Below are 27,084 nucleotides of genomic sequence, written 5' to 3' on the forward strand. Positions count from 1 at the left end.
GCGGCTAGTCTGGCATACCCTTCTCTGCACCCTCACATGATGCAAAAAAAGTAAGAGATCAAGATTTGTGATTGGCTGACTTGGTAGCGGTGATGAATGTGGGTGGGGCCAAGAGCTGTGGGAGCAGAGTGAGGCAGGAGGTGCAAGAGTTTAACAAGTGTTGAGTTTACAGATGGATACTTTTGTTTTGTTTATTTTAGGATTAAAAAGGTTAAACATTCTGCAGTTTCCCCTTTTTTGCAAAGCACTACAGACAGAATGCAGAAGTATAAATGCTCACAATGCCGTCAGCTACCGTTGAAGTCAAAATGATTAGCAATTTTGTGAATTGGATTTTTTTTCAATTATTTCACAAATAATGTTGAATAGAAAGGAAGGAATTTTTCACAGTATTTACTATACTATTTTTTTCTTCTGGAGAAAGCCTTATTTGTTTTATTTCGGCTATAATAAAGGCAGTTTGTAATGAAAAAGAAAAAATGTACGTCATTATTATAAGCCCTCTTAAGCAATTTTTTTCCAATTGTCTACAGAACAAGCCATTGTTATACAATGGCTTGCCTAATTACCCTACCTTGCCTAATTAACCTAGTTAAGCCTTTAAATGTCACTTTAAGCTGACTAGTACTAGTATCTTGAAAAATATCTGGTAAAATATTATGTAGTCATCATGTCAAAGATAAAAGAATAGGGAGTTATTAGAAATTACTTATAAAAGATTATTAAACTTAAAAATGTGTTGAAAAAAAAAACAGAAATTGGGAATAATTATAAAAGAATTTTAATTTAACACATGACGTAATGTGCAGTGGGGTGATCACTCGATGCTGAAGTACAAATTAGGCTAAAGACTAAACATTTAACTGTTTTAAGAAACTGCAGGGCTGTTAAATAAAACATTCAAATGAATAATAAAAGACCCATGTTTATAGTTGGACAATTGCTTTTAAGCGGCTCACCTGGATACGGCAGATAAAACCATGCAGCACTTTTTACAGCACTGAGATTGATGTCGGTCCGGGCTTTATATCCATACTCACTGGGAGATGACGGCAGGGCATTGAAATATGTGAGCAGGAAGCACAGCAACCAGGCTCCACACATCCCAAATAAAGCCTGTACATGAAACATAACATATATCAACTTAAAGTAACTTCCATCTTTTTGACAGTAAAAATTCTTAAAAGTGTGATTTATTAGCTTACTTAATGGCAGTTGCTCTAGTTCGTAATGCTAGCAGTTTTTCATTATCTCTAAGATGTAAAACGTGACAAGGCAAGCATTCACCTTCAGATTTGTTATGGTTTCTACCAACAATAAAGCTTAAAATGATCATGTCATCCCTTCCCGTAATTCCTTTGCCATGAGAGTTGTTTTTTACAAATTTAATTCATGTGGTTACTTCAGAATCTCATCGTCGGTCTTAAAGGTTTATGTAACTCTGAGTACTTTTTTTTTTATTTTAACAGATTTGTGTTTGTTGAGCATCAGTTAAGACAATGTTAGCACCTGTTAGCTTTAATTGTGGGGAAAACTGGATAATTTTGAGCTTTTGTCAGCTGATTTTAGCTTCCGGGTTTAAAATATTTTTTTGGGCGGGTTTAAAATCAGTAATGTAGCGCAAAACTGCAAGTGCAAAGATGACGCATCAGTTTCTCATTATTATTCATAGCAGAATTTTCTTATTCTATGAGAAGAGCCTGCTTCTTAATTATTCATGACTGCACGTGCTTTCCGAAGGCAAGACAGGCCTGCCAGTGCCGAGCTGTGAGAAACGAACACAGTATTTAGCTGTTCATAAAGGCTTGTATGTGTTTTTTTTTATGATCCACGGGGTTTGTTGCATGTTTTTCCCCGCAATGCTGTTAGGGCCGATACAGCAAAGCTGTGTGTGTCCAGCAAGCATTTTTGTCAGGAGAGCAGTACGAGAATTGTAGAATGGCGAACATTGTCTTTTATCAGGTGTTCGTTCACATTTAGACACATCGCCGTGCTGCTGTGTTTGCCTAAATCCTCTAGATTACCAACAGGGCTAATGGTTAAAATAGACAGGGCATGAGACCTGCTGCACTGAGTCTGCATTCAGACCCGGGGATTGAAGAAAAAGTCTTCATTTATAGTGTAGTGTTTATATGAACACGATTGTCTTTACAATGATATAAATTGTGGTCATCTGTATATGAAAATGCGAATAACAAATGTAGCAGGGCATTAAATTACTGTTTATTTCTTTGCATTTTTACTTTGTAAACTATAAAATCATGCGTCTCCACACGGTTTGAGTCTCATTTTGTGAGTCGACTGACAACAGTTATTTGCTTCCCTCCTTTTCCCCTGCTGGCCACGCCCACTCCTGCCCTTTGCTCGCAGAGCTCCACGCCCATTATGATGCATCTTTTGAAAAAATTCTGAGGTAGACCTGAACCAAAAAATGGGGGGGGTGTCATGACCCTTTAAATGGTGACCAGTTCATGTGAAAACTAATATTGGCACAGAGCAAAAGAAAGATTTCAAAATTCATTTAAGCTTTTGCTAATTTTAATAATGATAATAATAATAATTATAATAATAATAATTTCAAACCTGTTTTCATTGAGAACTTTAGAAACAAAAATAAAAAAAGAAACAAGAAAGAATCTAAATCTAAAAAACTAAAATCATTGCTTTATTGCTGTAATGGAAAAACGCACATTATTTCAAGTTACCTCTAAAAAAATGTTGGTATTTGTTTATTAACTTAAATAGTATTCCTATTTTTGATCATCTCTGCCTTCTGAATCATACATTCAGCCTCAATTAATATGAATTAAGTCTGTTTTTCATTGTGTGTGTGTGTGTGTGTGTGTTTACTCTACTAAGTTAAATAAACCTTTGCATGAAACATCTGTTTTCTGTATTATTTGTCACTTCAGTCATAAACAAAAATGTTCTGGTCAAAAACTAAATAAATGTTAAATTTATGTGTGCAACAAATTCTTGGCACCCCCGTGGATTTATATTAAAAAAATCTTGAAGTATATTCCCATTGACGTTTTATATTTTTCTGTATACCTGGGTGACCAGGAACAGGAAATTGTTCAGCCATGAGCTCCTGTTTCACAGCACTATAAATATGAGGTAAAACATCGGGCAAACTCACTGTCATTCATCACAGTGAGGAAGAAGTGACACCACAGCTGTGATTGCACCGAAAGATTGATTCACAAGTTTATTTCAACTGATTCATAAAGAAACGATTCTGCCTTTGTGTGATTCTGACAATTAAGTGATGATTATTAGGGGTGTCACCTGATTGCATTTGTAATCTAATAAATTACACCTTAATTGCATATTAAATTTGCCATAGAAATGACACCTAAAACAAAAGAAAAAGTCATGATTGGGTTAAATGCAAAAAGCATCACATAGACATAAAAGAAATTTGCTTAAGAAATGAAGATTTAATATGATTCAACATAGAATGTATAATACTATTCATATTTTATTGCAGAAGTTGCATCGTAATTGGTAATTAAATATATTTAGATCATGCACATTAGGTAAAGGCTTTTTTAATTACGCTTTTAATGCATTAAATCAACAACCCTTATATTTACAAATACATCCAACATTTGCGCGCTGTGACTAATGATCATTTTAATAACTTGGTTAGCTTTCATGAGTTTAAGAGCCTCAATTCAAAGTTCTAATATAATATCAAATTGTGTTTTAGACATGCCACATGTAGTATCTGGTATGAGGTCAGCACCTTGAGCTAAAGCACAAAATACTGGAAAATGTTAACTCTGTTACTGGCAACTCAGTTATGGTATAAAACAAATGTATCAAAAGGTTAAACAACAATTTGTAACAGAATCAGATGTTCCCCCATCACATATTTTTTTTTGCATTACTGTATTTTACATTAATAATGGATTCATTCACTCACTGTCCTAATCAGGGGTCGCCACAGCAGAAGGAAATACTCTGGCATATGTGCCGGATGCCCTTCCAGCCGCATATAATGAATTTAGTTGACTGAAAAGGATCATTTTTTGCTTTATAGATTCTGCATATTCTTTTTTATGACTATAGCATCGCTAAAAATAACATTGAGAACATTTATTGTATAGGAACAATTATTATCTTATCTGAAACAAGATTTATTGTTTGAAAATACTAATTTGATTAATAAACAACAAGAAGACATAGCCAGTATTCACATTCTCACTCAAATTGTTATGCTATTATATTATTTATGTAAAAGAAAACTAAAGCTGCTGAAGGATGTGATATCTGTAGTGGTCTCAGATCATTGCAGTTTACCCAAACAATTACAATATACAGATAAAACTATATTGTATAAAATAGACTCACGGAAAACAGCTTGAAAAGAGGGTACTGAAAGACTTTCCACTTCTTGTCCTTGTAAGCTATGAGAGGAAGGTTGACTTTGCTCAGATACTGAGAGAAGAGAAAGATCAGGCAAACGGTTCTGCAGAAACAGAAGTCAAAAATATGCATATAAAATACACACAAAATGAATCCCTTCTGCAGGTGATAACCCTTTTCAGCCGGTTTTAAATGTAACATTATCTTCAAGAACAAAATGTCAATGATCTACAAATGTTTTTAATTCCCTATGACTGATTTAATACAGCGACAAAGGTTTCTACAGTATAAGCTGAAGGTGAGGTTTAAGATTAAGACTAGCGAGGATCAGATTAAGCACTGAAGTATAACGAGGATGAGGATTACCATTGAGGATTGGGTTTAAAGTGATATTTAACTGAAAATCCTCAAAAATAGCATCTGCTTAATTAAAAACAGTAGTAGATTACAATGAACTTCAAAAACATTCACAAATATGGGTCATTCTAGAATTGCAGGTACATCAAAGAGCTTAGAATAACCAAGAGGCGACACTCTAGTGCAATTTGGTAAACTAGATGGCGCGGCGGCCATTATGGAATGAAAATTCCAGTAGAACAACAGCATATTAGAAGTCTGTAAAATAAACTATTAAAAGTGCTGATGATTGTGATAGCAAGTGTTGTATTGTCATCTTTCAGGTTGTATCTCAGCTTTAATGCGCTTTTAAAATAAATAAACAAAATACAAAGCAGCTGCTTGCCATCGCGACAGCAATAAAGATCCAATGGACAGCCAATCGCTTTTCCTCCAAAATGGCGGAATTCGGAGCTGTTGCTGGGCGCTGCTGTTGCAATGGAACGTTCTATTGAGAGTCACCTCTTGGTCATTCTAAGCTCTTTGGGTACATTTTGCTTCTAAAAAAATAAACTATTATTATTCAAAACTTTAATGAAACTGTTTTGAATAATAACAGAAATTAAATCAAGTTATTGATTATTTCTATTTCTACTATTTCTATTTTTGACTCTCTCTCTCTGTCTCCTGAATTATATCCTTCAATTATCATAAATTAAGTCTACTTTTCTTTTTTCACCTGTCTTAAGTCTATTAATTAAACAATGGCATGAAATATCTGTTTTCTGCATTACAGTTGAAGTCAGAATTATTAGCCCCCTTTTATTTTTTTTTCTCTTTTAAATATTTCCCAAATGATTTCTTTTACAGGGCAAGGAAATTTTCACAGTATGTCTGATAATATTTTTTCTTCTAGAGAAAGTCTTATTTGTTTTATTTCGGCTACAATGAAGGCAGTTATTAATTTTTTAAAAACCATTTATGGGACAATATTATTAGCCCCTTTAAGCTATTTTTTTTCTCAATAATCTACAGAACAAATCACTGTTATACAATACCTTGCCTAATTACCCTAACCTGCCTAGTTCACCTTATTAACCCAGTTAAGCCTTTAAATGTCACTTTAAGTTGTATAGAAGTGTCTTGAAAAATATCTAGTAAAATATTATTTAATGTCATCATGGAAAAAATTATTAGTTATTAGAAATGTGTTATTAAAACTATTGTGCTTAGAAATGTGCTGAAACAATCGTCCCTCTGTTAAACAGAAATTGGGGGAAAAAATAAACAGGGGCCCTAATAATTCAGGGGGGCTAATAATTCTGACTTTAACTGTATTTGTAAGTTGTTACAAATAAAACATTTTTGTGTCTGCCCCTACTTTCTCGTCAGCTGTGTTACATCGGGTAGAACTGAAATCATCGGTTACATCGGTGAGAACTAAAATCAGAACTGACAATGCATGTTCCAAGTGATGGACTGAAAATGACTTGTCTTCAAGTGATGTCACTTCCTTTGGCAGAAAACATTGACGAGTCATGCAACAAGGTTAAACAACAAGTCATGACAGAATCTTGTTCCCCATCAAACTTAAGCATTTTGCATTATTTTACATTAATAATGGATTCATTCACTCACTGTCCTATTTAGGGGTCGCAACAGCAGAATGAATTACTCTGGCATATGTGGCAGATGCCCTTCCAGCCGCATATAATAGATTTAGTTAAATAAATAAATTTTTGCTTTATCATTTCTGTTTTGAATGAAATATGATTGGAAAACGCTTGAACTACAATTCTGGATTCTCAGTTTAAGCTCAAAATAAAACTAAAAAAACCTACCATTACATTAATAAAACAGACAAATTATTAATACTATCATTTTAAAATTAAACACACAAATATAAAATCTAACTGAATAACATTTAATAAAAACTACAATAGTTTACCAGTGACGCAAAATAGCTTTTCTTCTGTCCTCCGGCTAAATCTGCAAGAGGTCTCAATCTGAATCTTATTTACAGGGCTTAGGATGAGAAGTGTACCATGCGTCCCACACACATATGTGCGTTAAACCTTTGTTTACTTAGAGGCACCTGGACAGGGAGGGTCTGAGGGGCGAGACGAGGATGAGTAATGAATGATCACTGCCATGTATTAGCATTCAAATGGAAACACTAAAGACGCCTGATCTCTACAGATAAATGCTGAACCCTGAGGGATGATTTGTTTTTAGAGGGGCCTTGCATTACGAGAGCCACACCGCAACCAGAATTTCAGAGATACAGAGATATCCGCAATTCCACAGCACTGTAACTCACAGAGCGGCAATTCCCCAGTGGGCTCCTGACTTCTGGCCGGCCTGGATGAAGAGCGACAGGCCGATGAGGTTGATGGTGGGAGCGATGGCCAACGGCCCGATAAACTTCAGCACTAAACCCACAAGCCCCGACAGGCCCAGGACAAGCTGAAGCAGCGACGCCACAAGAATGGCTCCCTGGATCTACAAAATGAGAAGAAAAGGTCATTTTAACACTAGAACCAGCAGGGGTCATTGTATACCTAAATCCCCCAGTGGGTAAACTTTAGCCATGCGAATGGCTACTGATTTGATATAGTTAGAAACCAGTATATAATACTCTTTTTAGGGGGTCTAAAATTATTTATTTTAATAGCTTCAGCTGAAGAGCGGGTGCAGGGGAGGTGTGGGGTGGTGTTGAGTTATGATAAATCCTTGGGGGGACTACGGTGGGGCTGAGTAAGTTTCTGATGGAGCCATAGCCTGTCAAGCCCCACCTCAATCCCCATAGCGCCACCACTGTTAAAAATCATATTATGTTGCTGCTACTGTCTTAGAGTCATGAAATGATTACTTTTAGTCATCAAAAGTGATGCTGAGCAGTACAGGACCAAACATTCACTCCTGATATACACCATCTGTCACTTGTGGCATTGACTGCCTCTGATACCTGGTTCACATCCAAAAAATGCCTTGCTTTATATGTTGTAACGATAAGGCTGCATTTACACTAGTGCGTTTAAAGTTGCAGTATAGGTGATTGTCTTCAGAAACATTTTTTGTTGTGCTGGTGGAAAGTCTTTTCACATTTCAACAGTATTGATTTAAGTAAATGAAACCTATTATGCAAAGCTATTATGCAAACAGTTAGCATTTTGGCAGATCGCCCACTGCACCCTTTACGTCTGGCTTCCACACTACAGTGTCTGGCCAATGAAACGGAGCGTTTTGATACAGTGATGATCGTAAAAGCCAAGGCTGTTTTTCAATGTAAATAGCCTAAATGGACAGTTTTGTTAACAGAGGCATAGCAATCCATAAACATTTCCTGATAGGATCTTTTGGACTATTGCATATAATTCCCTGATTTGTAAAGCCCCTCTTATGTGATCATAACAATAATAAAGATTTAACAGCTACCTTGTTACTATATGTTGAAATGGCAGTTCCAGTTCTTGTCTGAGGATACTAAAAAGGGCTCACCATTACTGTATGAATATAAAACTTACAATAAATAACATGAGGTTTATACATCATAAACTTGCATTAAATATTTCTTTCAGTGTAAAACCCCAAAACACTGCATCTCTAATATAAAGAGAAATCATTACAAATATTTAGGCATCCATTCACATTAATCCAAAAAGACTGAAAAAAGGACAAAAGAAACAAAAATTTGAGAACCCCTGGTGTATATGGCATTTTTTCAGACGGACACAGTCTGATACAGTTTTATCCTTGCTCTTCCATGATGTATAATGATTATTAAAAGTGTCTTTTATTTCAAAATGATGAAAAGTGCATAAATCCATCATTATGTGCAACTGAAGCATAATTTAAAAAATCTAAGCTGTTAAAGTACATTGTTATTTCATTAATTTATTCCCCTTAACCTGTAATAAATAGCTGTAATAAAAAGTCTGCATAGTCTGCATGTTTCAAAGCATGTACCCAACTCGGGATCCAATGTTTTTCGTGTCTGAGACCAGCTCAGTTTACTGTGAACACAGGAGACTCCATCTCTGCATGTGCTGTGAGTTTACCCTCCATATGGGAACGCAACGGACACCATTCACACTTTATTTTCACATTCGCATCATTTCCAGCATTGATTACAGGCGATTAGAGCCTTTCACTAGATTTGTAATGAGGTACATGTGTATAACTGTTTTCGCAGAGACAACACTTCAGAGGTTAAGTGGGTTAGCATGTGTGCAAATGTGAGATTGATTTCATTCAACAGTTAAATATGTTAACGTTAAGTGACTTGTATTTTAGACACAATAATGTCTGTTTTTCGGTCTATTCCATCAATGAAAACAGCAAGCAATGTCACAACAGAAGTTCTGTCAGATGCTGTATTTTTATTCTCTGAAGCAAAATGGTGTGATGTTGTGTTTTGTATCATTTGGTGCATATGCAGTAATGCAATGCTCTTTTAAAAAATAACATTACATTGCTGTACGCCTGTGGGACTAAGCTGAAAGCGTCTATCAGTAAGCTGTTTGTTAAACTTGACAAAGAGGAACCATTCAGGGTTTTTTTTTTTTGCTTTTCATTTAAATTTTTGTGTACTTTTACCAGAGTGAAAAGTGAAATCCCATAACATCCTTTATGTAAAATATGGAAAGCTTACAGTCTATGCTTTATGTCACCTTGATCTCGTCACAATAGTTCACAATAGTTGTAGTTACTACTTCATTTTTGTTGTTAAGTAAAATATACTTTTAATTCATGCAAAATTAATTTTATACAAAGGTTAACATATATTTCCTCTTAGAAGCTGGAGGCAAAATTAATGATGTTTCATTGTTTTCATAAGGCGTTCGCTTCATATTTTAGCCTATTTTGTAAGATTATTTTGCTCCTATTTGGTTGTGTAAGAACAGAGGTCCCACTTTAGTGTGATCATCATCAAACGATCAAACATTCATGTGCTGATCAACAGGAAAAGTGGCACAGTGTTTTCCACAGATGAAATAGACCTAAATGCACCTTTTTGATAAATTATGAGAATGAAAACAAAGTATAAATGTTATTATCACTTTAAAATAACTAATGCAATTATAAAAAGCCATATAGTCAAATATTTTCATTAATAGTCTAGATTAAAAAGTTGAAACAAGGGTAAAAATTAAATAATCAAAAATATAGGCAGACTGTATTAAATTCTTCATTAAAATCTAGTTTTTTTTTTTTAAATATCTTGTTTTTCTGCCATGCGGATCTGTCTATCATTGTTATATCTTTAAAATGATAATCGCACTGAAAAAATGGCCATGATTTCAACGGTAAAAAACTGTAAAAATGCTACAGTACAAACCCATAACCTGGTTAATGGTATATTTCCTTAATATATACGGCGAATAACCGTAAATTGACTTTCCCTGAAATATGGGTGTGCTAACGTGTCTAACTGTTTATCAAAAGATGTATAGATGTTGGTCATTCAAAATACAGACATACTACCACTATAATTAATGTAATACGGTAGTTTACCGTAAAAATTAGAAATTACTTTTACGGTTTGTATCGTGGTTTTAATGGTAAAGTACTGGCAACCACGGCTGCCGTTTTTTTTTACCATAAATTTTACGAATTTATTTTTTACAGTGTGACATGACTCAAACATGGACTGGATTGCAAATATTTGGTCATAAAATTGTTGTTTTTAAGTCATTTTATAACAATGTCAACTAGTGTTAAGATTGTATTTAACAAAACTTTGTGTTTTTGCAATCACCATATTTTACGTTCTACAAAGTTTGTTAATTTCATTTTTACAAGTTATTTTTTAATATATTAATTTACACTAAATAAAAAGCAGACTTTCCTTGGCAGCTAGCCAGAACAAACTGATTTTTTGTATATTAGTTTTTTTATTTTACTGATTTTATTTCATGTTTAATACCCCCACTCTTTCATGAACATCAAATTCAAGGACTTTTTAAATGACTAATATTTTCAATCAAGCACCTTTGTAATTTACACCCCCAGCATATATAGCATAATGGAAGCCCTTTCTGCAAATAACATTTGACCTGTATTTAATATTTACATTAAAATGTCATAATGTTGATGCTTTTAATATCATTTTTATAATTGTTGAAATGTTTCAAACAAGCGTTTTAAAGTCATGTTCAATACAATTAGTTGACTTCAATCCTGGCAATATTCAAATGCGGTTTCTGAAATATTACTATAAAGCCTTATTTGTCAAAGTTCATGTATGAGATTGAAATATAACATTTTTAAATTGAGAATTTCTTAGATTTTTTGTTCAGTTTTTGAAAGTAGCACAGAACAGCTGTTGAAATAACACCAACAACTTTAAATTCAAGCACTCTATGGTTGTTTTTAAGTAGTTTCCAAAACCTAAACTCATATGTCTGAAAATCAAGCACTTTCAAGTACTTTCAAAAAGCGTGGGAACAATGTTAATAACATCACAACTTTTACGGATACATTTCAGACACAAATGTGTGCACATGCTTTCTAAATGAGATTCATTTTTGATGTCACAATTTTTTTTTTCTTTCATGCAATACTAACTAAACTAAAGTGTTTGAAGAAGACAAGCCAGCTTGTTTAGTGCACATTTGGGGTTAGATGTAAGTACTCACACTTTTTCTTTTTAAAACCAGTTCAGACACATTTCCATATACAGCACATACCGATGAGATCACCTTGCATAATTTCAACACCAAGTGGATAATTAACATCCTTGTTATTCCCTGATTTCTGACTCATGTTCACTTTCTCACCACTCAATATAGCCACATTTGTTTCAAGCACTGCAATCAGTTTGCTCTCGTCTAAAAAAAAAAAAAAAACATTTCTTACAATACCTCACGAATACGAACTTTCCACAGCTCGTCTTCATTCACAAGGAGAGAGGCAGGATCTGTGCCATTTACTTGAGGGTCGGCACTTGAGTCTGGGCATCTCCACTTCGGGAGGGCGAGAATGGCCAAAGTTGGCGTGATGAAGGTGAACGTGCCTCCTTGGAGGATTGGCAACCTGAAAAGACATTAAAATTTGAACATTTCTGTAAACATGTTTTGTATATTACGCAGGTGTTATCATAAAAGTATTGGCAGCAGCTAATGAAAACAACAGACTATTCACTGAATTATAGAGTACATAAATAAACAAACTGTTGCATCAATAATAAAAAAACTGAACCAAACACCAAAGCTAGACTGGTTTTAAATGACTTAAACTGACATTTATTCTTCTGTGGAAAGTCACTAGAAACCCAGCTGTATGTTCCTACAATTTTTAAGGGGTTTTTTGTCTATAAAGATTGTAAAGTTTCAGAAACTTTTACTTTGCAACTAAAATGTTATAAACAACAAAGGTTTCATGTAAAGTGTAAAGGCATGTAAAGGCATTAACATAAACTATGCAAACAACATTAACAAGGTTTATATTTACAGTTGAAGTCAGAATTATTAGCCCCCCTATTAATTTTTCTTTCTTTTTCAAATGTTTACCAAATGATGTCTACAGAACAAGGAAACTTTCACAGTATGTCAGATCTTCTAAAGAAAGTCTTATTTGTTTTATTTCGGCTAGAATAAAAGAAGTTTTTATTTTTTAAAAGCTATTTTAAGGACAAAATGATTAGCCCCTTTAAGCTATATATTTTTCATAGTCTACAGAACAAATCATCATTATACAATAACTCGCCTAATTACCCTAACCTGCGTAGTTAATCTAATTAACATAGTTAAGCCTTTTAATGTCACTTTAAGCTGTATAGAAGTGTCTTGAAAAACATCTAATCAAACATTATTTATTGTCATCTTGGCAAAGATTACATAAATCAGTTATTAGAGATGAGTTATTAAAACTATTATGTTTAGAATTGTGTTGAAAAAAATCTCTCTGTTAAACAGAAATTGGGGAAAAAATAAACAGGGGGGCTAACAATTCTGACTTCAGCTGTTTATAAAATGTTATGTTATCGTCGATATGAAAAAAAAAACACTTCAAAAAAAGCACCAAAATACATAAAAAAATCTTGTATTTTGCAAATTGGAGCAAGGATTGCTAAACAAACCTTCTATGCATTTTATTAAAGCCCTAATTGCTTTACTGATGCTATCTTGTAAAAGGTGCAGTAGGAGATCCATTAGCGTAATATCTTTGAAACACAGTCCCTCCCTTGCCATCCAAAGCCAATCCTCCTGAAATCACCAATGCGCAGATGATAGTAAACAATCCACTAGATCATGTCATTCGCCAGTTAGAACATGTATAAAGTATAGTACTTTATAAGTTTATTTATTAATTAATATTATTATTTTCAGGCTCATTTTCAGGTGTGTAGCAAGAAAAACTTGTCATAATGTGCAATATTTTATGCATGCAAGGATCACTGGTGTCATTCTCTCATGCACTTTGTCCTAAAGCAACTATATAGTGCTTAGCCGGTGGGGTGCAGGACTAAATGTACTTACATGCTACTTCAGACCAAATATTCAAAGTAGCATGGTAAACAATATAGGGACTGCCTTATGAGTTGTCATTGTTCAAAAATGAACTGATGTGATGTGGATGTAAAACCAACGTTACCTCAGTAGTTCGATATTATCAATGAGGTCAAAGGCATCTTATAAAATCGAAAATAGTCACATCAATCTTTCGCCGGTAGATTTCTGTGGCTGAATAACACTTCTGTGCATATAACGGATTCATAACAACAAGACCTACATCAGCTTTGAGTATAACACACACTACCTGTCTGAATGAAATACTTCAGCCACAATGTCATCCTTCCTCCAGCGTGCAAAAGTAACTCCAATACTGATTCAGGAATTTATAAAGGTTTAATTTAGCATTTGTTTTTAGTGCTGTCACTCTCTCTCTCTCTTTTGTGTGCACCTGAACACCTGTGCTTGAGCAAATGGCGGATCAGTCTGTATGAACAGGGATGCGCAGATGTACAAATTTTTATTTTTTGTTAGACAGTTTGTCCTATACTTATCAGAATTATGGGAATTATGGGAATAACAAATTTTAATTGGATGAACATTTTTTAGTCTTATGTCTTACCCAGATAATAAAAAATACTAACGCTGTCAAAATTAGTGCATTAATGCATGCAATTAATTTGAAATATTTCGCGTGTTAAAAAAAAATTAACACAATTATTGCAGTTGCAGTTTTTTTTTCTGTTGTGGTCGACATGTATTCAACATGCAAAGAAATATGGATAAGACCAAGGAAGCACTTTTAGAAAGAAAGTTTCAGTATAAAACAATTAATGTCGCATTACCAGGCTATCAGTGTTTCCTCCAGAATTTCGTACGTTTCATTTTTAATCTTTCGACTTTTGTATTTCGTGACTCGGTGGTCCTTTAAGGTAATCAAAAATCGCTGTTTACATGGTAGACTCTTAATAAAAGTTTTCTCTTAATCATATTAAAATCAGAGTATTGGTGTCCATGTAAATGTACTCTGAGAAAATGCCATGATGAAGTTGCGAGCTGTCAAAGACTCTGCCTTTCAGCATGCGCCCTCAAATGTTTCATTAAGTTTGATGTGTTTCCACCTTAAACGCAACTTTTGTAGAGTGTATGCTTCACGTTGTTGTGTCAGAATCCTTGTGAAATACAGCCATACATAAGAACGCTTAGTTTAAGCAAATTTTATTAACCCAATCATGCGTGTTGAATCTGAAGGGAATTGCTCCGGCTGCGCTGTCCTGTGTGCGTGCCTATGTGTGCCTTTGATGTACCCCTTGATGCTTCTTACATCTTTGTCGCAGCACCAGTGGCAACAAAATTAGGGACCGAAATGCCTATTCTGATTTAATGGTCCTGCTTATGAGAGACTGTTCTCACTCTAAGGTCACGTTATTCTAAAGAAAAGGTCCACATTGTCCCCCGATAATGTCAACAGGAAACAGTCTTAGCAACTGGCTGAATGTAAAGTAGGACTAAGCAACATTGTTTCTACTTTAAAATTAATGTTCTCAACTCACAGCAATACAACTTTTCAATGAGTGCAATTGTTTGTATTCAATACTTTATTTTTATTATTATAATTTTCCAATTTCCATATTTGCAATGCCTGTATTTTGGTTTTTTTTTTCAGTACAAATCCAACAATGAAATCTTTTTCTGTATTGGCATTGTTTTGAAATTCAAATGGCACTAACATGCCTGTTTTTATTTCTGTAATAAATTTGGCTGTCAAGCCAGGATCTTGATGGTTTATTGTGGGTATGTTGTTTACATGAAGAAATCTGTGTTACAAGTTAAACAAAAATTCTAATAAACAATTATATTTTGAACTTAAATAGTTTTTTGGCTTGCGTTTACATTTGAATCGCCATTTTAAGTTTTAGTCTTTTAAAGAGCCCATATTATACATGAAATAGGGTCATATCTTGGTTGTAAGGGTCTCCAACAAAAACACTTTCATGGTCTTATAATCTACATTTATTTTTACCTAATTATTCCAGCGACTCCCGTATGAATTGTCCAGTGATTCATTTGTTCCCAAACCCCTCCTTAGCGCGAAGCTAATCTGCACTGATTGGACCAATGACAGTCTGTTGCGATTGGTCGACTGCCTTCAGTCAGAGAGTGAAATGCCCAACAGCTAATCAGCAATATAAAAGTAATCACAGTTCATACACGCTCGATAGTGTAAGACGTGGATTTTAGCTGCCAGTGGGTCAATGTAAATACAGACGATGGACTTGATAATACAGACGACTAACTATTTTATTGAGCAAAAACTCCAAAAACTGTTGAGATCTCCTAGCTTGTCTCACTCTGCTCTTTTCACAGACACACACACAAAATATTGCCCTCGTCCTTGCGCGCGCACACACACACAAAAACACACACACACCTCCGGACGACAACGCGCGCACACACACACAAACACAAACACACACACACACCTCCGGACGACAACGCGCGCACAAACACACACACATACCTCCGGACGACAGCGCACGCACACACACACTACCCTCGTCCACGGAGCTCCGTAAACAAAGCAGCACGCGTCGCGTTTTTAACGTGACTTTGCACGCGATAAGAGAATATAGCCAGTTAACCTGATACAGTACACGCGGTTACAAGTAACAAATCACAACTAAATACATTTGCAAGCTAGAGTCAACAAGGCAACAACTTTAATCGCACGTACTTACACTTGAGAAATGGAGGAAGAAACCCAACCTGACCCATCCAGCAGTAAGTTACTCTTTACTGATCCTTCCTTTAACAAACGCAGATGAAGTATTCTTTGTAGCATGTAGTTTGCAGAAGTTTCCAGTAGTTTCCAACTGCTTGGTTATAATGCTGAGGTTTTATCTTTGGGTAGAGACTCGATAATATCCATCTGCAGTGTGACTTCAATCGACCGGCATGTTTGTGTGTGTGTGTTTGTGGGTGTGTGTGTGTGTGTCTGGGTTTCTGCGTCAGAGGGCGGTGCTGCAGGTTTGAAATCTCCCGGGTTTGCGCATGCACGTGAATTCGTTAGTACGTCATGGCGAAACACCTAATGACTCGGTATCAAGGCGACTCGTTTGAAGCACTATGAGTCGACTCTTTTATAGATGAATCAACCATTTTAAACACTGTACTCTTACAGATTTAAGCCTTAGCTGGATACTTCACTTCACTTAGAGCTGTGTTACACACTACATGGAGAGGAATTTTCAAAAACCCATAATATGGGCTCTTTAAATATGATTAATCCCGATTAATTGCAAAAAAGTGTGATTAATTAAATTTTTTTAATCGATTGACAGCACTAAAAATACATATAAATTAATTTAGATCATTTACTTTAATCATTATTATTGAAATGTGAATAGACATTCAACCAGCACAATAAAAAATGTTTCTGAAGAAAATCATCTACTGCACCTTTAAACATTAAAAATCAATGGTGCAATGCTTATACTAACTAGATCTGGCAACATGTCAGAGCAGAGGCTGCAGTTGTGTCCTTATAAGCTTGTTTAATTAGCCCAGTTTTCTCAGACCTCTTAAGCGACTTTATTTATCAAATAGCACAATGACAAATAATGACAAATCTAGTGACGTTTGGACAAAAGACCTGCTAGTGTGTGGTAGTGCAGCCATATTTGTCCTGCCCCTAAATCTGCTCTGTTCAGTGAGCGCAGACAGCAGCTTGTTCTGTTGACCGCAGCGCTGCTCACACAGACATGAATGAGATCCATCATACATCTGCTTCTCCTTTGTTTTATACTAAAACAGTTTAATTTGACCATTTATTATTCTCTTGAACTTATATTATTAACAATCAGGGAGCCTTGGTGACAGCAATTTCTGAACTTGTCAGAGTTTTGTTTATTGTGTCTGAGAGACTACAAACTGTATAACTACACTGTAAACTCACAGCACCAAATATATTTTACTGTATTAAAACAACAATAAACATCATTTACTGACATACATGTACATACAAGTACATGCATAAAATCTATACTTATAATACAAATATAAATACTATTTTATTAAACACGTTGGCGAAGTGGGTAAAACAGTCGCTGGTTCGAGCCTTGGCTGGGTGAGTTGGCATTTTTGTATGAAGTGTGAATGTTCTCTCTATGATCGCATGGGTTTCCTCTGGGTGCTCCTGGCTCATGAATCTAATTGGCTGACAGCCGAGCAATATTCTACAAATAACAGCACTCGTCCAGCCTCTTCATCCTTGTGTATTACTCTGCTCAAATACAGCGATAAGCAGAGGGGACACACTACAATTTGACAAATATAGCTGCTGTTTGATAATATAATCTACTTTTGAGCCTTTTTTTAGTTGAGATTGTAGTTGTTTAGATTGCAACTGATGTCGATAAAGTAGCAATGATTTCTGTTCTTCTGACGTCAACTGCAGATGTGAATGAATGGCGGAAGAAAGTAGTTCCTCATACAAAAGGGCTAGACTCTTGTGTTTGATTTTCTTTTTATATACACGATTATGCCTGTTGCATAAATGCAATATCACACTCGTAGCAGTGCGATATGGCTGTATACCGGCACAGTGCCGGTATACAGCCATATCATACTGCTACTCTCGTGTGCTATTGCTCATATATAAATATAAATACACACATACACATACATAAATACAGTTCATTCAATCATTTTCTTTACGGCTTAGACATTTTATTAATCTGGGGTCGCCACAGCAGAATGAACCACCAGATTTTGGTGCATTTAAAAAAACAGATTCATAAAACAGATTTATTCATTAAAATAGTATTTTAGTCACCAAACATTCAGAAAAATAAAAGATAATACAATTAAATTTAAGCTAAATATCGCAAAAAATACAACCTACAAAAATTCAACTTATTTTTTTTATTATTTTGTTTTTCTTGAGTTCTTGAGAGTTTACCTCTTTTTTAAAAATTTGTATTTAATATTTTTCTATAACATATAAATTTGGGCTCCTAATTTTTGGGTGTTGTCTTGTTAGTTTAGCTCCAGTGCTGACTAATCTTACGTATATGCACAAATGTAATATTGTATAGGTTCCTAGCTTTATATTAAAAATATAAATTTAGAAGATAGATTTGTGAGAGTTATATTCATATATGCTAAGCATATATTAATATATATATATATATATATATATATATATATATATATATATATATATATATATATATATATATATATATATGTGTGTGTGTGTGTGTGTGTGTGTGTGTGTACGATTTCCAATTAAAATAGTTAGCAACATTTACAGCCTGCATCTGGCAGCTATATAGAGTCAGAGATGTTAATTTATTTAGCGACATGATTTTAATTGAGCTGTCATTCACAGAACTTCAAAATGAATTTTTTATGAACATAAAAATATTTTCAGAGGCCTGGACCCCAGTGATCTCATAGCTGGCAACAGGCCTGAACACGCTACATCTTTCCAATTGATGGAATCCTGTCATTGCGATAGAAAACTTTAAGCCCTGGTAATGTCATGAATGTGTTTCCACTATAAAGAATCCTGATGAAGTTTCATGAATGTTAAAGGTTCTTCATAGAGCTATAAATTTATCCATTCTGGCAGTGTAAATGGATAAAAGAAGAAAAGGAGTTTTCAGGTACCGAAACAATAAAATGTAATACTGTTTTTCATACATTAGGCATGTGCATAATTAGCATGCAAATCAATATTCCAATCATATTTTTCACATTGTACCAAATTACAAACCACACAAATCTTAATAACTACTATTACCTTTGTTTAAAATCATTAATACTGTATGTGATGCATTTAGAAGAAAAACACAGTGTTTTCAGGTGTGCAAGATTTAGTATGCTTCCTTTTACATAAAGAATGAATGAAATATTACAGAAACGGCTAAATTAAGGCAGAATCATTGGAAAAGAAATGCCCATTTGAACTGCAGGATGGCAGAACTACGGGCTGAGAAGAAAAGCTATTAACTGTAAATGTCTTTAAGAATTAAGGTGAAGAATTAGGTGTGAAATCATGAAAGAAACCATCAGGAAGTTTTAACCGTTCAGGGAAGGACCCAGCATTTCCTTTTCTTTCACTGTTTGAGGAATTTATCTTACAGAATCTGACAGTAAGTTAGCTTTGGGAGTTCACTTTAAGTCTATCTCTTACCCTGAACGGTCCGTCTTGCTCATTGTTCATATTAGCTCACATCATGGTTTCATCACCACCTTGCTTTTTCTGACTTGAACCGGTGCTGGTTTCTCAAGACTCACTCTCATCCTATCAGTCCATAAATCAGAACAGTCTTCATCTGCTTTATGACATTTCAGCTTGTGTGATTCTTATCGTTTCAGGATTCTTTACCCAAGAACCTGAGAACCAGACACTTTTTACTTCTGAAGACCTAAAGCGGCGCCGAAGATTAAAGGGATCTTAGTTGTGTTTTTTCAAAACTTAAATCTTAAAATAATTTCTTCCCAAGGTGCATTTTTGTTTTTTGAAGCCATTTTATCAGTAAAAGAAAACATGCTTAAAGATGCCTCATAATGAAAATCTGGATATACTTAGATATGGATAAATCTTAAAGAGTTCAGTATACTGAAATGACACTTGTAAATTTTATGAGTGTAAAATGCTGATAAAAAAACAGGCCAATCAGACAATAAAGACTAATCATTGTGGCTTCAAGTAAAAAAAAAAAATCTATGTGCTCATTATTACACCACAAAATGACCCTAGAAATAGACTCTCAAATATTGACCTTATTTGGAAGGTTTGTGAATGTTAATGAGCCTTGCTCCAACATGCAGCTCTCAGTGCTCTCTCTCTCTCACTCACCATTAAATACTTTGAAATAAACACATGCAAATTACTATTTGTCAAAAAAATGTTTTCATAAATAGAGTAGATTAAGTCTTTTTTATTAAAGTGGTGGAGGCCTATTTTACCTGCATGAAGTGAGTTTGCTCAGTAGTCTATTTTGCTCCTCAGTTGTGTTGTGGACAATATAGGCTAAATTATTATTAAATTCAACAAAATAGACAGATAGAGATGTATTGTGTAGTATTTTGACACTACAATATTATGACAACACAGCCAAGAATTAATTATCAGCCTCTGCACAAAGCCCGTTGCACCACTTCTCTACATTGTTGTCTATAGTTTGCGACTGGGCACCAAATGTGCGTACAATGCAAGGTTATTATAGTTAAGGAAAACAATCGGGAAAATGAAAAATAAAATGTAAAATAATTGTTAACTGAAATAAAAATAAAAACAAGAGTTTTTTAAAAAACTAGAACTAACAAAAACTGTATTTTGTACATACAAAACTAACTGAAACTAACTAAAATTATAGCAAAAACCTTCGTCGTTTTTGTATTTGTGAATGTAATTAATACATAATCTTACTCTAAGTATTTTAGAAGTAATTATAATTCGCGCTGCAGGTGTTTGATCCTTTCGCACCTCAGAGTCTGTAATTCTGCTGCCATTGGCCAGCTCGAGCCGATTCTCCTCCAGTCATCCTCACTGTTGCTCCCGCGACAAAAACAACGAGTGGACATGACAGCAGCATGGTGACAGCATTAAATGCAGACACTTTAAACTTTTACTTAAACACATTGCTGCACAATAGGTTTTATCTCTGTATCGCAATCGCGAATTAATCTTTTTAACCGGATCTTTTTTAAGCAGGACTTGACATTAACTTTTTTGATCACTAGCAACTGTGGCTAGTAGATTTCCAACATTACTAGCCACTCGCCATATTCACTATCTCTTGTTAGGAAAATTATTTTTTGCTTAAATTTGACTTTGTCATGCTAAATTACTTAATTTAGATGTTGTGTTGTGTCCACATGCCTTCTCATTCATTTAACTTCTTGTGTTTATTGTGTATTAGCTTGCTTACTGAGCAAATGGACTGTGTCACAATGCAATCAGTTTTTTTTCAGACTTTTCAGGGCTCAAAATTAAGGATTTACCAAATTTATCTCTTACCACACCAAATAAGTATTTCTTAGCCACTTTTTTTTAATGTGTAAAGCAAGGAAATTTAAAAGGTGCACTTTTTAATTAAACAAAACTTAAAAAAAAAAAAACATTACATTTAAAAAAGAATTATTGTCATGTATCTAAAATATGCACAGTAATCTGTCCTGGCTAAAGGTCTTACTTCAACAGTTAACTACACATAAACAGGGAGTAATCTCCCATTAAAGCAATGTTATTGTAAAAAATGATAATTAAACCATATTAACAAAAATACCTGTAAGCAAAAGAAAGCAGTTGAAACATAACGTGCACACAGTTAATGTTAGGCCTGTTAATTATCTCTTCTAAGAATAATTAAAATGTAAGCAGTGACTGCTGCTGCTTACAAAAGAATATGTGTATTTTTTAAAATCTTGAGCTCTTGAAAGCAGCAGGACTGTGGGTGCATGATCATCGCTCTTTGTCCAGTCTATTTCAAACGGAACCAATCGCACCCATTGCGCTTCCTCTAGGCACGGTAGCGCGCACGCTTTTTAACAGCACATCACATCAGCTGTTAGCGCAATTGATCACTGATCATGCTCTCGTTCTGTATTTACCATTTTTTTGCTCGCGCGAACACAGTTATTTTTGTCGGTCGTGCTGCTTTTCGATTCTAATATCACATTTGCAAGATTATTGGGCCATGCTTGTTGTCGAACCCTGCTTTTAAGGAAACTACCATTTAAAAATTATTTCCAACCACCCAAAGTGGCAAGTGGAGGGGTATGTCTACGCTGCCAGAGCTACAATCTACCCGCATTTGGTGGATGTTAATGTAAAGCCCTGCTTGTAAGTGAACCAGTTGAACTAGTTCACCAAATTGAACTGAATCATTTGAAACAATTTGCGTCTCCAGTAAGCACTTATCCACAAACTACTTACTTTTTAACAAGCCTAATACCCTCCTGTGACTCTAAATAATCCAATATATACCCTCATTCAGCTATTAGAACAGTAACGTTACATTGAGAAGTTGTGAACAGATAATATTGCGCATGCGTGATTCAGTGAGCCAAACACAAACAGTACAGCCTGCTGTGTGACTTAACTAATCTTGAACAACTGCAGCGCGCGTGAACCGAGGGATTAAGTGAGTGGATCTGGTAAAAAACGTAAGTTTATTTCATACCAGACAATCGTAATGGAATTTAAATAAGTGAATCATGATTCGGTTTGGTTGCAAAACTTTACTTAAAGACATTTTTCAGATCATGATGATGTTTTAACTGACAGAAATTACTATTGCTGACTACATAATGCTGAGTCCTAACATCAACATTAAAACGTTAAAAATCTGAACTTCCCATCACTACTGTGTCTAACCTCAGAAGCAGCCTTGCACACATATTGTATTTAGGGCTGCTTTCTTGTGGGCTGTTGTATTTGAATTTGAGGATGGGTAGATGTTTGTGGTAGTTGATAGTGTTCATGTGTCCTCTGAATACAGATTTCAAAAAATGTATGGCTGAGTTTCAATATTTATCCTGTTGATTTTGAATCTTGCACCTTACAAATATCCTCATTTAATAAAAAAGACTAAAACTAATACTGAAACTAGTAAAAACTAAACTAAAACTAAGTCATTTCAAAATATAGAAACTAATAAAAACTAATAAATCTGCCTCTAAAACTCATTAAAACTATCTGAATTTGAAAACAAAAAGTCAAAACGAAATAAAAACTAAAACTGATAAAACCTTGGTACAATGCACACTAATAAGAAATTTTAAACTTCACTCTTTTATAAATTCACTAATTTCAAAATTTAAAAGGTAAGGCATGGCACTTCGTGTCCATTTTGTGATGAGCTATAAAAGCTTTTCTCAGCCAGCCATCTGTTCACAGCTCATCATCAGAATGTAAAATGCAGGCTATAAAGATTGTAAACGTATTTTGCGCTCCAACAAATAGACATAAGGTCTGTTCAAATATAAGCCATGTGTGTTTGGGGGAAATGAGGCAACAAACACATGTAGATTAAGTGTTTAATGCATGTTTATGCATCATGTCATGTCACTCTTAAACACTTATGTTTATGGACAGGTTGACATTTACTCCTGCCTGTGTTTTCAAATATGTTAAAGCTTCAAAACACAACTTCAACTTTAATTATTTAGCAAATTTAGCTGCAAGTTAGATTGCCCAAAGTAAGAGTCAGAGAAAAGTATATATATATATATATATATATATATATATATATATATATATATATATATATATATATATATATATATATATATATATATATATATATATATATATATATTAGGGATGTAACGGTATTGTAAATACCGTCATACCGCAATATTAAATTTTTTCGATATTACCGAAGTCGCATGACTCGGTAAAACTATAGGTCTTCTGAGAAAATTTGCTCAGGCGAATGAAGCGAACGGGAGGTAGCTGAAACTTCATTTCCCATCAGCCCCGGCGTGGCCATAATCCTTTGCGGTCTGTTGTCGCTACAGATCCAGTAATGCGGAAATGGAGTGTGCTGCTAGTAGCGGAGATGAAAAAAAGATGGAAATGATCGAACCTAAAGCGGGTGTTGTCGCCGCGCGCGTGCTGAATAGCGGTGCTGTCGCGCGCGTTCTGATCAGCTGTGTTGTGGCGCGCGTATTGTAAAGCGCCGAGGGGGGGTTGAGCGCGCATAATCAAGAGAGGTGTTGTCGCGCGCCTACTGAAGGGCTGGACTGGACGGAGGTTGTGTCGCGTCGCGGGGGCACTTTTGATCGTTTTGGAAGGGCATTTTCTATCCAAGACTAAAAAGGGCATGTGCACTGCACAGGTTGAGCCCTATGTGTGCACGTGCCTGCAAGTTGGGGAATACGACTAATAACAGTCATGGGGACTGCAGAAACACAGCACACTGTTCAGATTGATGCAGACATTGACTTGTACCGCAAAGAGATCTCTATCTCACTCATGGTTTGTCTTCTCAAGTGGGGGAAAGACAATGCACAACGTTACCCCACTGCTGTCAACATGGGCCAAGTCATATCTCTCTGTCCCAGAATCCTCAGTCCCAAATGAGAGGGTTTTTTTCTGTTGCAGGGGACATTGTAAATACCCAGAGATACCAGCTTTTACCAGATTATAGTTATATGATAATTTTCCTTTAAACCCATCTCTATCTAAGTGAGTGATTAAATGTTAAATGTGATGAGTTTTCAACAATACTAAATTGAAACTTTATTTTTTTACATGGTTTAATAATTTTTTGTTATTAAAATTGAAGTTCCTGTTTCAAAGCTAACAGATAGATGGCTAATTTGTATGTCATTGACACTTTTGGCACTTTTTTGGAGTATTTTCAAAAGTTTTTTTTTTCCTGTAAATGATTCAATAAATACCGTACCGTGACATTCATACCGAGGTATTACCGTACCGTGAAATTCTGATACCGTTACATCCCTAATATATATACATTAAATTAAAAAGTTTCCACATCAAACATTCCTTGCTTCTCAAATGCTAAACTACAAAAATGTGTTTTTACTATAAAGACTTTTATTTGATTTTACTATGAAGACTTCAAAATACAACAAAATGCATTACTGTCAAGTGAAATTCTAATAATAGTTATTAAATTATGCATATATGCATGGCGTCTTTCACTTAAAGGTGCAGTGTGTATGATTGACACCCAGTAGTTGAACTAGGTATTGCCGTTTAAATTGAACACTTTTTCACTTTACGCACAAACCTGTCAACCTTCCTGTTTTTCCCGGGATTCTCCCGTATTTTACAGTTCTATCCCACTATCATCCCGTAAAGGTATTTTCCTGTATTTCTCCCATATTTTCAGTGTTTCTCTGAAGAGTGGCAAGAAATATTAAAGAGCCGAGCCTCCCTATACACAACCCATAACGCCAAACCACCAGAGGCCGCCCCTTGCTCTTAAATGCAAGTCTGTTCTGTGCTTTCGATTTGTTTAGGCAAGAAAACACTTTGAAATAAATAAAAGAATAGCGTGATTCACTTTCCTTTTTATTACAGGTGCTGCCACCGCTCCAATGCAATCCTCAAAACAGTCATATAATGATGCATGACTGTCAGCTGACGTGCTCCATAGTGATAAATAGACTCTGTTTCCCAAACGGATTCTGTACACACGATTTGAAGCAGAGCAGTCTGGCTTTTGGGTGCGTGTTTAAACAGACATATACACATAATTAATAATAATAGCATCTAAAGATGTCGACCTTTGTGTTTTTTTTTAAAGAACTAATTTCGTCTTAAATAAGCTTAAAAGTTAGGAAAGCAGTCGAATTCCTTCATAATAACGTTAGATGTATGCATTTTTAAAGTGACACCTGTTATTTAATGTAATCAAACAAAAAAATTCATTGCTCTTTCATCAGAATGTGTAAGTTATACAGTGAAGAAACGGCTAATGAGATTTGATAGCTTGATTTCATTATAACAGCTATTAATTTTAATAAGCTGAACTGTGTGCTAATGTATCTGCTGCTAATGTATACATTTGTTTTTTCTTTTGTAAATAATATTAATATTAATGATAAAACATATTACTGACCATTTAACTGTTTATTTACAATGAAACAGCTCCAAATGATCATATTTAGTTTTTTTTTTTTTTTTAAGCAGGGGGGTGGTCCCTTATGATGGTGGGCATATCCCTTATTTTCACATTCCAACGTTGACAGGTATAAATGCAGGTTGCCAGATTGATGACACCAAGACGAGCGAGCATGCCTGACTATCGAGCCTATTCCATGTCCTAACAACACAACGTCACTCGAAATGTTAATAGTACTTTTTCTCTATACATCACAAGAATTACTATTTTAGAAATGATTTCTATTTCTGGGGTTGAACAACAGCATAAACTACTCTGACTTATCATATGAAGTTTTAATTATGTGCTCTATTCAGTGTTAAATGCTACTAATGTGAGTTTGAATGCTATTTTACATGACATTTGTTGTCATACTGAAAGAACAATAAATTGTTTGATTCAGATCTTGAAAATAAAATAACATTTGTGAAAGAACATTAGAATTGTGACTTCAACAAACATCAGTCACTCAGCATGTATGTTTACTAATGTTAAAGAGGTTTATTATGTATTAACTTGATTGTAAACCTTACCATCTCGTTGGAATGCAGTGAGTGCACTATTCTGTGCAGTATTTGAATGTTTCTGTTGTTTTCCATCTGGTATGGACAGTCAAATTGATTATCACTGGATTTTTGTTGTCACGTGTTGTTAGGATACAGTGTTACAATGTATGTTGCTCAGTTAATGTTTGCACTTGTAGTATTTATATTATTTAACAATTAAAAGCCATCTCATTCGACTGTCCTCTACAGGTTGCATTTTCAGCCCCTGACACATACATTAAGCCTTCATGACTGAAATGACTAAAATGAAATATGCTGCTTTCCATCAAGCAATCCAGCGTGTTGAAATATAATTGGGTAAACGGGCAGTAATGCATGTTTTCAGAGGAGAATAACTCACTATAGCATTGTTTTCAGATAAATGATGTTTTCAGGGCATGTTCACTTAGCATGTCTTCTAAATATCTGCAAACATATGGTATATTTGTGCTTTATAAGAGTCAAAAACTTACACACAGCACCATACAGCATTCCCCATTAACATTATAAATCTTTTGTTAAATGGCCATATACAAAATTAATAGCAGTTATAAAAAGTTTTAGGGAAAACCATATTTCATACCAGTAGGTTTTACCCATTTGTCAAGTTTTTCAATATTCAAAATACAATATAACATTGAATATTTTCATGTCATAAATCATTTTTAATATGTTGCTTCCTTTTGCCAATGTAAATATGTTACATTGAATTATGCAGAGCATATT

General features: G+C 34.7%; 1 protein-coding gene and 1 long non-coding RNA gene across 13 annotated transcripts in view; one reads left to right on the plus strand and one right to left on the minus strand.

Moving 5' to 3' along the window:
• LOC141380951 (uncharacterized) overlaps positions 1 to 27,084 on the plus strand; it is a 146,866-nt gene that overhangs the window by 106,018 nt on the left and 13,764 nt on the right. Inside the window, exon 4 of one of the 2 annotated variants that reach the window (XR_012400375.1) lies at positions 19,548 to 20,450. The exons of the other annotated variant lie outside the window; for it this stretch is intronic. This is a non-coding gene — a long non-coding RNA (uncharacterized lncRNA). Of the gene's footprint in view, positions 1 to 19,547; positions 20,451 to 27,084 lie in introns of those variants that run through there. 2 annotated transcript variants of the gene reach the window in all.
• si:dkey-106n21.1 overlaps positions 1 to 27,084 on the minus strand; it is a 177,293-nt gene that overhangs the window by 72,095 nt on the left and 78,114 nt on the right. For all 11 annotated transcript variants that reach the window (XR_012400356.1, XR_002457770.3, XR_012400357.1 and 8 more), the window contains 4 exons: positions 11,574 to 11,745; positions 7,028 to 7,209; positions 4,357 to 4,474; positions 960 to 1,116 (listed from right to left, as the gene is read on the minus strand). Coding sequence is in view for 6 of the 11 variants with exons in the window: in XM_021473838.3 (XP_021329513.2) it covers positions 960 to 1,116; positions 4,357 to 4,474; positions 7,028 to 7,209; positions 11,574 to 11,745 (629 nt within the window). In the remaining 5 variants the exon portion in view is untranslated. The remainder of the gene's footprint in view (positions 1 to 959; positions 1,117 to 4,356; positions 4,475 to 7,027; positions 7,210 to 11,573; positions 11,746 to 27,084) is intronic.

Source organism: Danio rerio, chromosome 25 (assembly GCF_049306965.1).
Source record: "Danio rerio strain Tuebingen ecotype United States chromosome 25, GRCz12tu, whole genome shotgun sequence".
Lineage (NCBI taxonomy): Eukaryota > Metazoa > Chordata > Actinopteri > Cypriniformes > Danionidae > Danio > Danio rerio.